Raw genomic sequence first — 18,085 nt, forward strand, 5'->3', positions numbered from 1 at the left:
TTGTTTTAATCAGGAGTCGTTTTCTAGGAGACACATTCTGTGATAGAATCAGATGTCAGTTCAGACGACCTGGGCTCAAGCCAGCCAGTTGCCAGATGTGTGACTTCATCCAAGTCAAGGTCATCTGTCGCTTTACTATAACATGGAATGATTGTTTTGACAATAAAGGAAATTATCATGCTGTAATTGAGCACTCATAATGGGCCAGACACTCCCCTGGGTGCTTTACACTGGTGATGGCCACAAAGCAGGCTGGAAGTGGCAGGTGCCAGCAGGCTGTCTGCCCTCCCGAGCAGAGGATGGAGAAAGAAGTCAGTGCTGCTCTGAAGGCTGGAGCCCCAGCCCCAGACTGAGCCTCTATCCCTTTGCACATCAGCTGTCTTCTCCCAGGGCCCCCAGCCAGCCCTATTCCTGGGACGTATTCCCTGAGCGTGGGGTTCGTGGCCCCCATGTCCCTTCAAGTGGTGGTCTCATGTTCCCTGTGTCTATTACAAAACAAGGTCCAGCCTTTCATTTCTAACACGGAATGAATGATTATCTGTCATAGTGTTTGTTTCCTTTGAGTCAGTTTTTCTACTTCTGCTCTTTTTTCTTTTTTAATTTTTGGCCACACCACACAGCATGTGGGATCTTAGTTCTGTGACCAGGGATGGAACCCAGGCCCCCTGCAGTGAGAGCGCAGAGCTTTAACCACTGGACAGCCAGGGAAGTCTCTGCTTTTGCTCTTTTTTTTTTTTTTTTCTTCTTTTTTTGCGGTACGCGGGCCTCTCACTGTTGTGGCCTCTCCCGTTGCAGAGCCCAGGCTCCGGATGCGCAGGCTCAGTGGCCATGGCTCACGGGCCTAGCCGCTCCGTGGCATGTGGGATCTTCCTGGACCGGGGCACGAACCCGTGTCCCCTGCATCGGCAGGCACACTCTCAACCACTGTGCCACCAGGGAAGCCCTTTTGCTCATTTTTAATGATGGTTCTGCCAAAGTCATACAGGATGCCAGCAGGCACTGAGTCCAGAGCTAGGAGCTTGACAAAACTATCTCACTAAATCCAGAGCTGTGCCACCACCTCCGTTTCCAAATGAGGGAACGGGGCGCCATTAGAGAAGAGCTCTAATCCAAAAGCATCTCAATGAAACCAACCCCACTGGCTACTTATTTTCCTTCTCAATCTCTACCAAGTGACCATTTAGAGCCACTGAATAAAGACTTCAGACAGTCCATGCATCCTGCAGGACGCATTCACCCAACACAGAAGTTTCCAGAAGCTGATGGCTTCACCAAGGGCCAACAGATGCCGTGTGAGAAGGGCTGGAGGGAACCGGCAGCCTCCACGCAGCTCCCAGGCTCGCACCATGTCCTCATCTCTGTCCCTCTCCCTGCGCTGTCAGGCCCCATGGCAGCACCCACCTCACTCCATCCCAGCTGCTCACGCTATGACCGGGAACTCAAGTCCAAGGCAGGTAGGGCAGGCCCCTTAGCTTTCACAGTTAGGAACATCTAAACCTTCTAAACTAAGGGCAGCTCAGGCCCTTCTTTCATTTAATTGCCACTGGTGACCAGTGCACACAGATTTGCATCTGTAAAGCCAGTGTGTTTGTTTTCAAGAAAGCCTAGCCTCTCCCTGCTTTCTCTTTTGGATTGATTTTTTTAAAAAAGACATTCAACTACAGATGAAAAGCTCTCAGGTAGCATTTGAAGATTTGCAGGACTTTTAGATAACCAAGAAAAAAGTCACAGAAAAGAGCCTTCTATCCCTGGGGCACTGCTTTTTCTTGCCTTCTTTGAGGGCCTTTGCGTGTGTGTTTCTGTATTTTTTATTTTCAGGATACCACTGAACATGGATATCTCAGAAATAAGGAACCAGGGCTATAAAAGTCAGCCAAGTTCCTTTTGATATTATTCCTTCTTTATTGTAATCTCTGTTCCTTCCGTGACATTAGATAATTCTATTTATCTTTACTTTCAACCAACTAAGCCAGTGACTGACTTTTTAGATTTCCATGTGGATCTTTGAGGAATTAAGACTTGTTTCTCAGGGAGACTGGCAGTCTATATGTCTTAGTGTTGAACACGTCTCAGATTGGCTAGTTTGTCACTTTACTACCTGTTGCAAAGCCTCAGTCCTTCAGGGACACTCGAAGCCCTAAGACACCTCACCTGCTCCCATCCCAACGGCACGCTACTCAGCATGTGCTCACACATGCCAGCCTATGGCTGGCAGCCATATAACCCTCAGCACTGGAAATGTGGCTAAAGGCCCAGGGACAGCCCCCCAGAAGGGAAATCCACCACTCCCAATCCCAAAGGAAGAAATCCACGTCTCTCCTTCACCATGGCAAACATCTAAGCTGGAAATGTACCACAATTAGGGGTGAGGCAAAGCCTGCCTGGATACTTCACCCCACAGCAACCCACTCCCTCCTGCATCTCCCGGTGGGCACGGCTCTCCCACATGCACCATCAATGGAACCTCACACACCCATCGTAGGGGTGAGTGAACTGAGGCAATTGATGGCATTAAGTCCCAGTCCCATCTGCTACGGCACAGTTTAAAACAGATAAGCCAGAACCACAGGCGATAAAGACATAATGTGTTTCTTCTTTCATTTATTTATTCAACAAAATGACATTTATCGGGTGTTTATGAACTGCCGAGCACTGGAAAGACACATCAGTCCAAACCACAGGCTTCAAGCCATCGTGATCAGTTCTGTGTTCTGCTCACAAACTATGGCATTAGAAGATACCTGATAAAAGGGCTCCTACTTCTCACAGACTCATGGTCTCTTAAAAAGCCAGTTTCATTTTGCTCAAGCAAGCAGCAGTGGAGGATTAGAATGTTCTGTCTTGGGATCCCAGAAGGCCTCCTTTCAGGGAAGGCTCACTACCCTAAAAAAAAAAAAAAAAAAAAAAAACACACCAGGAGCACATCTGCAGCCCCAGTAACTGCCTGGCGTGGGCCTTCGTTGCCCTGGCAATGCTCTTCCTCTAGTAACATCTATTTCATAGGCAAAAGGTAGAGAATGGGCTTGCATATGACATCCATGTTTAATTCTCCATTGATTGCAGTATCTTAGGTATTATCCAGGCTCCAAGACATTTTCACACATTCATGACAACTACCTACAGACATGCTGCCTGATCTCAGACCCCACGAGGGAGCAGCCCTACGCTCCAAAGTCAGTTAGTACATGCTCCAGGGTCCAGCCTGTTCCCAGTGGAATAAAACCAGCCAAGGAAGTCCAGGGCATCCCACAGGAGTGAAGGCAGTGGCATCAGATGCCTCAGAGGCCAAGGAGAGAGAAGACTCAGACCAGCCCCCTGCATTACAGTCCAAGAGTGCTAAGGATTCCTCCAAGGCTCACCTATAAAACATCACAGTGAGTGTTCCTTTGTTCTACTGGAAACAGGTATTTCAGATGATGAAAAGAAATAGGAGAAAACAGAACAGAGGGCCCTCTGAAATGCATGCTTCCTTAGCATCGTCTGAATAGGCTTTCCCAGCTTCCTCTCCAGAGTCCCCTTTCAGCCTCAGGAGCAGTGCCTGGTGGAGAACTCCGAGACCTCCACGTTTCTACCTGGTTACCAGGCAGACCACAGTCCATCTCTGCAGACACAGCCCTCTGTTTCTATTTTGTTTATGAAACTGGGACATAGCCTCACTGTGTGAACAGAACGCTGTGGCCTTTGCAGTTGACACCTGGCTGAAGCTTCTCCCACTGTGGTCTCTCTTCTATCAGTAACCTGTGGTTCCCAGGAAGAAACAGACGTGCCCTCAGTGTTCTGATTACAGGGCACTAGGGAACATCCAAGATCACAGCTGTCACCCGAGCCAGGAGATGCCATCTGGGGTCCTAACTGTTCACTCTGGTCGTCTGAGAAGTTCAGAGAGTCATGCTTCCATGGTTAGGCATTAGAAGGCCCCCTGGGTTTGCAGAGGTTCAGGTGGCCTCCCACACCCACCCTGGCTGCACACAGTGCATGCATTTGCCATGCACGCGTGTGCTTTTTGCACATAGGCATCTATGCAGGTGTCACCCAGCTCAAGGGTTGCCTTCTCAGAGGCCTTCCCCCTGCTCCCTGCCTGGCCCATGCTGCTCTCACCCACTTCTCACTCCTGGAAACCTTCATTTTCCCTTTCACTTAAGAAATTTAATATATACCACCTTGGGTTTTTCTTGCATTCTCAACTCAAGTATTAAATTCCCTTAAGAAATTTAATATACACCGCCTTGGGTTTTTCTTGCATTTCTCAACTCAAGTATTAAATTGCCTCCCAGGCAGAAGCCAAGCCTTACAGTTTCCTAGGGTCCCTTCAGTTCCCCACAGCACACAGAACCCTAAAATCACAGGTTTAGTGCTGCATCTCCTAGACTAGCTGGCCCGTTGAAATGAATGAGGCTTCTTGAGGAAGCCTATTGGGCTGCCTGGGGTCAGGGATTTTGCTTAAATAATGCCTGTGGCCACCTAGCCAGGTTTCCTGGGACCTGAAGCCTCTTTGGTTTCCAGGATTTATCAGCGCCGTTGGGTTCTGGTGGCTCTGGTGACCCAATAGCAGCGTGTCTGCCATGTCGGGACCCAGCTTCTCCACTTCTGCTCCTGGCTTTGCTCTCCTCTCCTTCTCAGAGCTTCTTCTCATTGCCTTCTCTCTGCCTCCCTCTTAGCTTTCGCTGCTGCCTGTGACTTCTCTATCTGGCTCACATTCCAGGGAGAGAAGAGACTGGGTGACCGGCCACTGGCCACTAGAGTCATCTCCTATTGGGCAGAGCTCCATGTCAGGTCATCCATTGGCTGGTGGTCAACAGCCTTTTTGGTCAGGTGTCCCTCTCTGGTCCAATCAGCTGTGAGCAGAGTAGCAGGGCCTCTTGGCATGAATCAGGGCAGCTTATCCAGGAAAATCCCTCTAAAGGGAGGCACAGCTGTGGTAGACTCTGCTGTCCAAGGTCTCATGAGGACACAGAGCAGTAGGCCTTGCAGTACAGTGCTTTTTCACTTTCCACTTGATGAATGACAGATCCTTGAGACTCCTGGAGAGCTTTTCTTTTAACGACATGGTTTTCAGTAGCCACTGAAGGTTAAATTGAATTTGCAAAGGAACGAGATTACTGTACATTGTGGATAGCTTTCCAGTGCTACCCATTCTTTAACTGTGCTAATACACTCTTTTGAACTTGATGCATTCCGTTCACACAATGGAAATGTCTTCTTTCCCTCTCTCCTTCCTTCCTTCCTTCATTTACCAAGAATGCACTGAGGAATGACAATATATCAAGTATCGTGCTAGGGCCTGAGGGTACAGAAATCAAAAAAAAAAAAAGTTGTTCCTGTCTTCAAAGACCTTATAACAGTAAAAGAGCTTACAGTTGTACATGGGTTTGTGAAATGTTCATCATTTTTCCACATCATTCTTCCTTCTGGGAGGAAGTAGGCTTTTTTTTTTTTTTTTTTTTTTTTTTTTGGCTGTACGCGGGCCTCTCTCTGTTGTGGCCTCTCCCGTTGCGGAGCACAGGCTCCGGACACACAGGCTCAGCGGCCATGGCTCACGGGCCCAGCCGCTCCACGGCATGTGGGATCTTCCCGGACCGGGGCACGAACCCATGTCCCCTGCATCGGCAGGCGGACTCTCAACCACTGTGCCACCAGGGTAGCCCTGGGAGGAAGTGTTTTAAAAGGTGCCACAATCACACTTTTAAACTCAGTACACAGAACCCAAATTGCTTATAGTCAGGACCCTTTTGTGGCACCGTAAATACTGCATTTGAAGCGGAGCCCATCCTTGGAGTTGAAATGTCTCTGGACAGCTGGGCTGCTTCCCCACAACCTCCCAGTCCGCTGGGTCTGCTAAGCACAGAAGCTCCTCACATTTCTCACTATACTCGGCAAGTGCAAACGCACCCCAAACACAGGAGCGTCCAGCCTTGCACTTGACTCCCAGAGGGCTCCAATGTGTAAGTGTGAAAAGAGGCACGTCATCATCATAACAGTAAGGTCCCACTTCCCTCCCGCTCTCCCTGGGCCCAGCATCACCCAGGGAGATGGGGGCAAGGCCGAGCTCCTTAGCAGTTCAGCAGGTAGCGCCGTCCACATTTTCCTAATAAAATGCCCAGCAGCCCAGGACTCACACCCCAGCCACATCATGAATTACTTTAGGCATGAAGAATTCCAGTGAGAGGTTGGACATTTAGCGAATGTTCATGAGATTGAAGGCAAGCGGTGTTGCATCCTCTCTGTGTGTCCGGCTCTCTCCACTGTCTCTTGGACTTGCTTAAGCAGTTCCCTCCAAAAAGACTATTCCTTCAGAGCTCTCAAAGATGTTCTCTCCTCGATTGTTTAGTGACTTCTTCAAAAGGACGTCATGGAACACAAATACAAGCGGTGTTCTCTTATTTCCGGGGCTTTATTGTTAGTTTCATTAATTTTGTTAACCCTAAACCCACAACAAGGGCTTTAGGGAATGTGTAAGAGATCACAGCTTCAGGCAAGCTCCCAGTTCTTACCAGCTGTAGTTTCTAATAAAACCACTGCATAAATGCAGACTTCTGTGCTCTGCTACCAATAAAACCATAAGCTTTTTAAAAACATATCAACCCAAATGTTTTATCCCACAGATGAAGGTTCAGGTCTGTGAGTTTGTAGCCCAGGCCCTCCTCTCCTGAGATAATGTCCTACTGATCATCAGTTCACACTGGCTTGGAGCTCCCTTGGCAACAGTGTGGGGGCTTATTCCTCCTTGACATCGTCATGCATTCTCCAGCACTTTGGCTCCAAAGGCAGTGGTTTGCCCTGCCCCCCATGCTGCCTCAATAGATTATGTCCTTACAACAAGCAAGAGGACTTGCTTAAGACCATTTTTCACTGTCCAGCATCTTTTAGATTCCATCCTTCAGCTAACAGAAGTTTCTTAGAATCGTGACCCACAAACATAACTTCCCTCGTTGCTTGCAATACGATGAGCTTAAACACAAAGCCTCCCTTTAAGCTGGAGTCTAAGTCCTCTTGGAAGGCGGCCAGGACAGCCCTGACATCTCCACTTTGTCTCCACAACACAGAGAGTTACAGCTGGGTTCTAGGCATGGGTCCTATAAAAATTCCATCTCACACAGCCTAGTGATAAATCAAATCCAAGTTTATTTATGAAGCGGCTCCTGCAGGGTCCCCGGCATGGTGCAGTGTTCTGGCTACCGGCAGAGGATGTTTCTTCAGGTTATGTCGGTGTTTGCCCAGTCTCACCCACACATACTCGTTCTCTGCTCAACTGTTTCCCAAGCAAAGTTGCTCCTGGAACAAACCCAGTTTCCTTGAAGGGATGCCAATGCCTGCTCCCGCCCACCTTTCCCTCTGACCAGCTATTTGACGTCTACATACCTGCTGTTGTGTTACCCAACCCATCTCCTTCCTATTACCTAGACTACCCGAGCTGCAACGCGAAAACTAGAAATTATAGAAATTAATCTATACATCTCTGAAAGTAGTGCCCTCCATCAAAAAGTGTAGGGTTGAGAGATACATATAATCTGAGGGTTAAATGTCTACTCAGGGTTGATTGCTCTTTACCTAGTAAAACAGCACAAGGCAAAGATCATCTTGGAATCCTTAATGCTCAGGTTTTTCCACAGTTTTATCCCTGGACATTTTTCCTGTCATTGCAGCTTCATGGGGCTCCCAAGTTTCTAGTCAGTGTAACCCCAGTGGGGATACTCAGACCCACAGGTTTGTCCTTTGTAGTACAAAGCCGAGTATGAATTTGAGTAAAGCAAACAAAAAAAATAAAGTGCAAGATCCTGGAGCAGCTGTCAAATCTCAACCTAGCATGTTGGGACTTAACAGACAGGCAGTGGGAGAAGCAAAAAAACAGTCTAAGAAGAAAGAAACTGGATCTTTGAAATTTTTTGCTGAGACCTGACCCTTCTGATTATGAATTCTTCCATTTTCAATCACCAGTACACTCATTTTGTCATATTTTCCCCAAGATAAAACCAAACTCTGAGAAAACCTGAAACCCTGTGGAGATTTCTAGAGATGGACTCCTGCCATCCGTCTCTGAAAGTCTTCTCTCCTCCCATCCTTGAAGCCGTGGAGCTCAGTTCCCACCTCCCCACCTGCCACTCCCATCCTGGCCAAAACACAGCCGAAAACCCATCTTTTTGTGAGCTTGCTCTGACAAGTACCATTCTGCAACAATTACCATATTCTTTTAGAAACATCTCAATTAGCAGAGCAGCTGTGAATCCACTCACAGCCCTTGGGGGCAAGATCCATTACAACCTCAGATTTTCCGAGTTCTGAGCACCTGCCGTCCTCCAGGGTGGAGGAGCCGTCCTGTGGCTGTCGCTCTTGAGGGACACCAGCTCTCCCTGGGGTTCAATAAGTAGCTCAAGTGGTTTACACAGTCCACAAACCCAGCGGAAAGATTTCTGGTCCTGGTCTGTGCTGTCGTCTGACCTCTGCACCGTCTATTCAAGGGAACAAGACCTTGTGAGCATGGAGTTCCTGCCTCTGCATCCAGTGAAGCCTTCTCTGCCTGCTACAGGCTCAGCAGCGTGGCTTAGCCTCCAGGCATCCCCACGTCACCCTGTGTTAGTTTCCAAATGCCGCTGTAGGTAGCTACCTCAAACCTGGTGGCTTAAACAACACAAATACATTACCTGACAATTCTGTTAGAAGTCTGGACCGTTGGGTCAGTCCACCTGAATTCCTGTCTCGCTGCTGGAGATATCCCGGCCCTGGTTTTTGGCCTCCTCTCTCCCGTTACCAGCATTGCCTTCCTTGTGCAAATGAGAAGGCAGAAAAGACACCCAAGTGAGACGAAAGGGAGTGTCAGCTACCACCCAGCAGAGGTCACGGAGACTGTTGCCAAGAGGCCTGCAACTTGGAGAATGTGCAGAGAAGCTGGCCAGAGGAATCTGAGGGGAAGCTGGAGACTTTGTCCTGCCCATTACACTACTTCCTTTGAAACCTCCAAAGATATCTTTTTTCTTTTTCTTTTTTTTTTTTTCCCATACGCGGGCCTCTCACTGTTGTGACCTCTCCCATTGCAGAGCACAGGCTCCGGATGCGCAGGCTCAGCGGCCATGGCTCACGGGCCCAGCCGCTCCGTGGCATGTGGGATCCTCCTGGACTGGGGCACGAACCCGTGTCCCCTGCATCGGCAGGCGGACTCTCAACCACTACCCCACCAGGGAAGCCCCAAAGATATCTTTTTTAATAAATATTTCTAATAAAATCTGTGGAAGGCATATCCTTGTTACCCCCCCCAAAAAAAAATACTGGGCTCAAATCAAGTTTTGTGCGGGACTGTGTCACTTCTGTATGCTCTAGGGGAAAATCCATTTCCTTGACTTTTCCATTGTCTAGAAGCTGCCCACGTGACTCTTCCTCCACCTGCAAAACCAGCAACGTGGGGCCGAGTCCTTCCTGTGCTGCCATCTCTCTGGTTCTCCCTCTTCTATCTCCCTCCACCATGTACAAGGACTCTTGTAATTACAGTGGGCCACCTGGACAATCCAGGACAACCTCTCTACTTGAAGGTCATCCTATTAGCAACCGTAATACCACCTTCAAGCTTAATTCCCCTTTGCCATGTAACATACATGTTCACAAGCTCCAAAGGTTGACATGGGCATCTTTGGGGGGACGTTATCCTGCCCACCACACACTCCATCAGACATCCTGCCACTTCCCCACATAATGTGCTCAGGTGTCCCCCCCCACTTGCAAAACCAACCCCCTTTCCAGATCTTGGGGATTCTTCCCTGCCCTTAGCAAGGCCTCTACCAGCTTTTCCTGATTAAACCTCAAAGCTTCACCCCTTGAGAACAACCCAGCTCTTTGTTTCCTGAAGCCAAATCTTTGGAAAACAAAAGAACGTTGAAGAACTCCTCAAAGGCAAGACACACATCCTTCTGGCCTTCTCCAGGTGGGGAAAATACCTGCCCCTTTCAGGGAGGGAGAAAAGACAGCTGGTTTCTCAGCTGTCTTTCTGATAATTGCCTTCTTGTGTCTGCTCGATGCCTGCAGTGTGCCTCTTCCTATCATTATGCTTGTCTGGGTTTGGGAACACATCTTATACTCCGGAACCTTCCACCAGAGCTCACACAGTGCCCTGCACCCATGTTCAAGCATTCACTGATTTCACACCAACACATGCAATGGGAGAGATTTTAGCTTTGTCTCGGCAGGGCTTCAAAAATCGTCAAAACTATAGAAGAATGTAGGACTTTGCCACCAATCTCAATAGCCAACAAAATCCTACAACTGGAATGCTTAAAACTTTTGCTTGGGATTTATTTGGATATTGTGCTAGAACATTTTAAAAAGCACAAGCCCTAGAGCAATCAAAGAGAATGAAGTACCATGTGGAGAGCATGAAAAGTTGCAGACTACCATTCCAAATGCTTAGTCTTAAGGAAAGGAAATGACTCATCTGTCTATTCAAGAAACATTTATTGAGTTCCTATGATATGCAAGGCCTTGTTTGAAGTACCAAGTTTATGGTCACAGGAAACCTTGTGCTCTCTCTTGTTTCTCCACGGTTTAATCTGAGGGGAATTACTCAGAGTAGCGTGAGTATCGTGGAGGATGTGGGCTTTGACGTGAGACAGGAGGTCAGACGTCCTGGGTAAGCTACAAAACTTTCCAGAAACTTCTCCCCCCTATATCTTAACAATGGTAATACAAAGGACACCTGCTCACAGCATTTGGGAGAAGACAGAATTGCACACATAGAGTGAACTCCATAAATATCCCTCTTCACCCCTCTCGTCTCACAGAACACACTCAAAACAATCCCAGATCACTAGACTTCCAGGTAGAAAGAAGGAAGTGGCTCTCTTGTAATCCCAGGCTTTGTTTAAACTGTTCCCTGTGTCTGGGATGTTCCTAAGCCTCCGCTTTTCCACTTAAGAACTCCCTGCTTTCCTCAGCCTCTCCCTTCACACCTCATCCCAGACACTCCGTCCACCATCTCTGCATTCCCACATGCTACAGACTGAATTGTGTCTCCCCAAAATTCGTATGTTGAAGTCCTAACCCCCAGTGTGATGGTATTTGGAGGTGACATCTTTAGGAGGCAACTGGATTGTGAGGGTGAAGCCCATTAATTGAATTAGTGCCTTCTAAGAAGAAAACACAGAGAGCATTCTCTCTCTCTCTCTCTCTCTCTCTCTCTCTCTCTCTCTCTCTCTCTCCATCATGTGAGGACATCTGCAAACTACAAAGAGAGTCCTCACCAGGAATTGAATCAACCAGAGCCTTGACCTAGGACTCAGCCTCCAGGACTGCAAGAAATAAGTGACTGTTGTTGAAGCCCCCCAGTCTGGTATTCTGGTGTAGCAGCCCGAGCTGACTAAGACACCAGATCCTGGGATCACCACTGCTGCCCTAGTGGCCGTGTGCACCTACCTTTTCTTCAAGGCTGCGAACCCACAAGGGCAGGGCTGTGTCCTTATTCCCCATCTTACCCCAAGCACTTAGCACAGGATCTACTGCCCTGAATTGTTTCCTGTTGCTGCCGTAACAAATCATTGCAAATTTGTTGCACTAATAACACAGATGAATTATCTTACAGCCTTACTCAAAAGGCTGACATGAGTCTCACTGGGCTAAAGTCAAGGTGACATTAGGGCTGTGCTCCTTGCTGGAGGCTCTAGATGAAGATCTGTTCACTTGACTCCTCCAGCTTCTGAAGGCCACCTGCATTCCTGGACTTGTGGCTTCATTCTACCATCTTTGAAATTATGCTGCCATCTCTGGTCTTCCGTCTTCCACGTTTAAGGACCCAGGATAATCTCCCAACTGACTAACAACCTCACTTTCATCTTCAACCTCAATTTCCTTTTGCCGTGTAACATACATATTCACAGGTTTCAGGGAGTGGGATGTGAACATCATCGGGGCATTACCTTGCCCACTACAAGCCATGGAAGGAGAAATTGAATAAACCTGGATCTTAATTTATGATGCCTGAAACTCAGCAAAATCCTAGCACCCTCTTCCCGCTGCCATCCATTACAACCCATACCCCTGATAAGCCTGGTCTCTGGTCTTGAATATCTCAGGAACTTATTCTGAAAAACATTGCATAAGAGATACAACACCAGTCTTATGATGCTTGAGTTTTTTCTTGCTGGCCTTTAGTCCAGCAACCACTTAATCTTCACTTGTCTCACTTGAATTACTACTGTAAGTGCAGGATAGCCTTCTGGGAAAGGTTCTGGAATGGGGATTCTGCCACTCTTCTTGTCCCTTCCACCTTCCCAAGAGGACACTGCTTCGTGAGTGGGAAACCCTAGAGAAAGCCCACACCTGATTTGTGCTTCTAGCAGGTTGGACCTCTAATTCTTTCTGTTTCTGGAAAATCATAGAGCATCTGCATTGCGTCCCAGTCATCTCTCCTGAAAGTCTCTCATCTGGGAAAATAGGGATGCATGCTATCTACTATTTATAAGGGAGTGTGGCTCCCTTGTTGATTTGGGGAAAAGTGAATTTTCCTGCAAAAAGCTCAAAGCGTTTTTATGAATATAACATTTCACTTCCCACAAGATCTTTATAGAGTTATAGACAGAAGAAATAAAAATGGCAGCAACTTATAGACATAGTACTGGGCATATTTAAAGGCAATAACTGAGATTTTTAAGTGGTTTAAGTGGCCACCCCACAGAAGGTAGGTGTTGGCATTTTCTATTTGATACCCCAAATCAACCTGACATGCGACCAGTTCATCTACAGATAGATATGTGTGTGGAAACACACACATTCATATAATTTCTTCCACCCACCAACTTACTCATTCAGGCAGTGTCTACTGAGCCTCCAATGTGTTCCCCACATCATCACAGGCACGGGGATGTGGAGAAAGTGGGTGAGACATAGCCACTTACCTTTGAGAGTTCAGGGTCTGCCAGGGCAGAGTGGCATGGAAGCGAGCCATAGTCATACGATGTGCTGAGTGCTATCCTTTGCAGGCACTGGGTGGGGAGGATGGGAACCAAAAGTCTTGGGAGCTCCCCAGGGAGGGGAAGTTTGAGCTGAGTCCTGAGGACTCAGGTAAGTTGTAGGGGGTAAGAAAGAGCATGGAAGACAGTGGAAGTGAAAAGACATTGTCATGTGAAAGGACACATGTGTGAAAGAGCACCGTGCCCTAGAGCACCCTGGAAACTCTACGTTCAGGCAGAGAGAAAACCAAGGTCACATCGTCAGTGGCGTGGGCAGCCACTGCCAAGGAGCTTGGACTTACCAGTGGGGTCCCTGAACGATGTAAAGCAGGACAGGAACACAATGGGATCTGAACTGGAAAGAGCCCATGAGGAAGCTCTGTGAAAAAGAAAGGAGAGTCTATCTCTGTTTTACACCTGAAACTAACACAACATTGTAAATCAACTATACCTCAAATAACAAAAAAAAAAAAAAAAAAAAAGGAAGTGGAGGTAGGAAAGACTGGAGCCATGACCTAGACTTGGAGACACCTGCAACAATCCAGATGAAAACTGATAAGAGACTGAAGAACAGCATTTAGGGGCTGATCACTTGTGTTTGAATGTGCGTTGATGCACAAAGGTACCTGGAAAGATGTTCATTAAAATGTTAACAAGAGTTACCTCTGGGGGCAGGACACAGGGTGAATTTTTTGCTTGCTTCTTTATACTTTCCTTGGTTGCTTGAAATTTTCTACCTGAGGATATGTTCTCTTTATAAGCAAGAACAAACAAAAAAAGTTTTGTTTTTGTTGCTTATTAAAAACTGACAGTGACCCTGAGAGACTGAATATACAAATAGGCAATGGCCAGACCATGTATAAAAATAGAACGTTGACCCATATCCTGTAGCAATCTGCCCAGGAAACCAACCCCTTATGTGCAATAAACAACCCAGGAAGCTAGCCTGCTTCCTGGGTCACACTGTAGTCAGAGGTGTAGAAACCCAGACTGTCATCTCTAGTAAAACCCAGGAAACTAAATATTGACTTCCATAACAACTGGCTCAAAATGACCGGGACTTGATTAATAACTGACAGCTTTCCTAATTTTTATCTCTGCTTCCAACTTAGTACCAACTAAAGAAAGCTAACTATGCACCCCTAAGCAATCACATAGGATACCCCCCTACCCATTGGCCACCCATAGCTTCTCCAGACCTATAGCCTCCAATCAGGGCACACCTGAAGCCTTCCCTTTTCTCCACTATGAAGCTTTCCCACTCCTCTGCCTGCCTTTGAGTCTTTGCCAAAATGCAAGTTACATGGCTGACTCTCTATAGCAAACTCTAGTAGTCTTTGCTTTTCTCATGTGGTTGGTCTTCATTTATTCCACAACACAATCAGTTCTGCTACAGGGGGTTAGTAAAGTGGGGACAAGAGGAAACGCTTTTAGGAAGAAGAAGCCATGGGATTTGGTGCCTACTGTCAGTGGGGTGAAGGAGAGAGAAGCAAGGATGCCTCTGGTTTCTGGCTTGGGATTCTGAGCAGATGCTGGTGGCATTCGTGGAGTCATGTAAAGGGAAGGAACACATGGGAGAGGTATGTGACAGGGTCTACAGGACACAGAAGGCACACATGGTGGAGGGGGTATGGAGGTTAGGAGAGAGACTCTATGGAGGTGTGGGGAAATCTAGGGGAAACTGGCCAGGGATGGGGAGGCATCAGGGCTGGGAACAGCTGGAGCCATCACCACCTGGAGTCCACAGGTGCCAAAGAAGGAAACCAGAGAGAACTGTGGGAGAGAGGGCCACCGAATGGGACTGTGGTGGTAGGAAAAGGAACTCAATCCATTTCAATTCAACCTGGAGCCCACAGGAAGGCTCCACTGTCCACTTGCCCTTCCAACTCCTGTCAGTGCTTCCCATGAGCTAAACCCACCAGGAAACCAGAGGACATGAGAGACCCAGTGCATCCATAATAGCCATTCTCCTGTGATGTGGAGAATCAAGAAGGGGTCAGGGAAGCTCTGCAGGGGCACTTAGAGAATACCTAGCCCAGACAGCCTGGGGATAATGAGCTCCATCTTGAAAATGTTCATTTTGAGGTTCCCATGGGAAATGCAGGTGGAGCTGTCTAGCAAGCAAGTCAATATGGCAGCGTAGAAATAGAAAGATCTGAGTTGGAGAGGTGGGTGTGGAAGTCATCTAAATATCAGGAGAGTTTCAGCACAAGTGACCTCCCCCAGGGAAAGAGTGAGGGATGAGAAGAGAAGCAGGCTGAGGACAAACCCTGGGTGACCCCAGCACTGAGGTGGGAAAACAGGAGAAGGGGTCAGGGAAGGTCAATGGGAAGGAGAATGGATCAGAGACCTAGAGACAAGAATCAGGATGTTCATCAGATTTTCAGTCATACTTTTCAGCAGTCAGGTCTACCAATAAATTAGGGAAAGATCTAAACAAAGGTACAGGGTCAAACCAAACACAAATAACTTTTGAAGTTCATGGTCTTTGAGGGCTCTAGGGGGAAGGGCAATAGGGAAGAGTTACTGGGAGTCACAGCATTTGCACTTCCTTGAACGCATTTTCTAAAGTAGTCCCAGCAAGGGACTTCCCTGGTGGTGCAGTGGTTAAGAATCTGCCTGCCAATGCAGGGGACACAGGTTCGAGCCCTGGTCCAGGAAGATCCCACATGCCATGGAGCAACTAAGCCCGTGCGCCACAGCTGCTGAAGCCTGCATCCCTAGATCCCATGCTCTGCAATAAGAGAAGCCACTACAATGAGAAGCCCGCGCACCGCAACAAAGAGTAGCCCCGCTCTCCACAACTAGAGAAAGCCCATGTGCAGCAACAAAGACCCAACACAGCCAAAAATAAAAATTAATTAATTAATTAAAAATAATTGAAAAGATTTTTAAAATAAAGTAGTCCCAGCAAGCCTGTTTGACAAGCTGCCCTGGAGGAACTGATTTGGCGGGAAAGATTAGGGTGACAAGCTACGTGATTGTCAATACAGGCGACGTCACCAGTGCTTCGAATATGAGACTCATACCTTCAGCACAGGATGCCAATCAGTGCTTGGTAATTATTGTTATTTTTCTTTCAAAATCCCCGAGGAAGTTTTAACGAACACAAAATTACAAATAAATTCATGAAACATCCAGTCGCCTAAACCAAAAGACACACTGCCTGGTCCTCACATCTCACTTCTTCCACTTGCAAGTGTCCGTTTTTCCAAGGGCTCTTCCTCTCTGCCAAGCCCCCTTGTTGTGCAGAGCGCAAAAGTAAGGTGCTCTCAATGTCTATTTTCTCCAGCCAGGCACAAATTAGGTTATTGTTGATGTGCAGAAAGCCAGCCCATGCTTGAACAAATGGGCTAAATGGCCACCGTTTCCAAAGATGGAAAATGGTTCACACTAGCAGCAATCTTTTAACCCTTTTTCGACTAGTTGTGTTTAATTCCAAACCCTTATTCATTTTTTCCCCCAAATCCTGGGCCCCCAAGTTTGCTCCTCCCATATAGCAGCCCTTTTTTTCTCACTTAGGCCAGGCAGTTGGCTGCTCCGAATAATTCCAGTCCCAGCACACTAGGAGTAGGCGTTGCTGAGGAGTGGATGTTCCACAACAGCCCTGTCCAGTAGAAACATAATGCCAGCCACTCGTGTTATCTTACAGCTTCTAGGAGGCACATTTAACTGGAAAATTAAATAGGTAAAATTAACATAGTGATATATTTCATTTAACCCAATATATCAATACAGAGTATTATCATTCTAATACAGTCAATAGGAAAACTATTGATGAGATATTTTACATTATTGCATCATTACTTTTCTCATTATGTCTTCAAATTCCCTGTTTCGATTGCACCTACAGCACATCTCAATTTGGGTCAGGCTCATTTCAAATGCCCAGTAGTGACAATGTGGCAGGTGGCTGTCATATTAGTGCAGATCCTGGACCCTCCTCTGGGGACCACCCCAGGGTTCTCTCCAGCAAAAGTTATTCATTCTTCCCAGAAAAAAATGAGCCCATCAGCCCATCCAAGGAGGAACTTGTGGGCTGCAAAGGCTCTCTTTGTTTTGCACATATCAGGAAGTTATTAGAAATTATCATACTAAGGAAGTAAGTCAGACAGAGAAAGACAAATACCCTTTGATATCACTTAGATGTGGAATCTAAAAAAAATGATACAAATGAACTTATTTATTAAAACAGAAACAGACTGATGGACATAGAAAACAAACTTAAGGTTACCAAAGGGAAAAGGTGAAGAAGGGATAAATTAGGAGTTTGAGATTAAAATATACACACTACTATATATGGAGTGGATAACCAACAAGGACCTACTGTATAGCACAGGGAGCCATATTCAATCAATAGCTTGTAATAATATATATATATATGTATAACTGAATCACTTTGCTGTACATCTGAAACTAATGCAACATTGTAAATCATCTGTATTTCAATAAAAATTTTTTGAAAAGAAAAAACCTAAAAAAAGGAAGTTATTAGAGATGGCTGGTGCAGAAAGGAGAGAGCTGGCACATCATCCAATATGCCTTATTGTGTGATGAACAGCATTATCCAAGCCAACGCAGGGTCCATTAAAGCAAACACACAAACAAAATCTCTCCTGGTCCACCTGAGCATTTATTTGAAAAATATATCTTGGGACTCGGGGAAAAGGAAATAAATAGAAACATTAGATTTATGGCTAGGAGCGCCAGCATCTCTGGATTTATGATATAAGCCAAAAGTTTGCAAAGCTAGATAAAACATGACTTTCCGAGGACATATCATTTGCAACTGTTGACTTCCACAGGCAAGGCAAAGTCGAGAGAGGAACACCAATTTCTATTTTTCCTTTTAAAAAGAGCAGATGTAATTACTTCAGTGTATGTACTTGTGTTGAGAATTCAATCCAGTGACTTTAGAGAAATCAAATGCACCTTTGCTGGAGAACCGAAAGCAAAGAGTGATTCAGTGGGAGGCTGAGCAAAACACACAGCACTGCCAATGGGCCCCAGGGGAAGAGCACAGGAGCAGGAGAAAATGCAATTTTGAAAGAACCATATCTCAAGAGCATGAAACCCAAACAGCATTGCAGCAGACAGACCCCAGGCACAGGAAGCACAAGGCCATTTGCAATCTATGGGCTGTTAATAAGTCAGTCTCG

The 18,085-nt window shown here is 46.7% G+C and overlaps 1 protein-coding gene across 1 annotated transcript in view; it reads left to right on the forward strand.

Moving 5' to 3' along the window:
- Positions 1 to 1,213: 1,213 nt before the first annotated feature.
- The window catches only part of KCNJ6 (potassium inwardly rectifying channel subfamily J member 6), a 129,018-nt gene continuing 112,146 nt past the window's right edge, over positions 1,214 to 18,085 (forward strand). Inside the window, exon 1 of the mRNA XM_060098769.1 lies at positions 1,214 to 1,454. Within this exon, the coding sequence (XP_059954752.1) occupies positions 1,214 to 1,454 (241 nt within the window). The remainder of the gene's footprint in view (positions 1,455 to 18,085) is intronic.

The sequence above is a fragment of the Mesoplodon densirostris genome, chromosome 5 (genome assembly GCF_025265405.1).
Source record: "Mesoplodon densirostris isolate mMesDen1 chromosome 5, mMesDen1 primary haplotype, whole genome shotgun sequence".
NCBI lineage: Eukaryota > Metazoa > Chordata > Mammalia > Artiodactyla > Ziphiidae > Mesoplodon > Mesoplodon densirostris.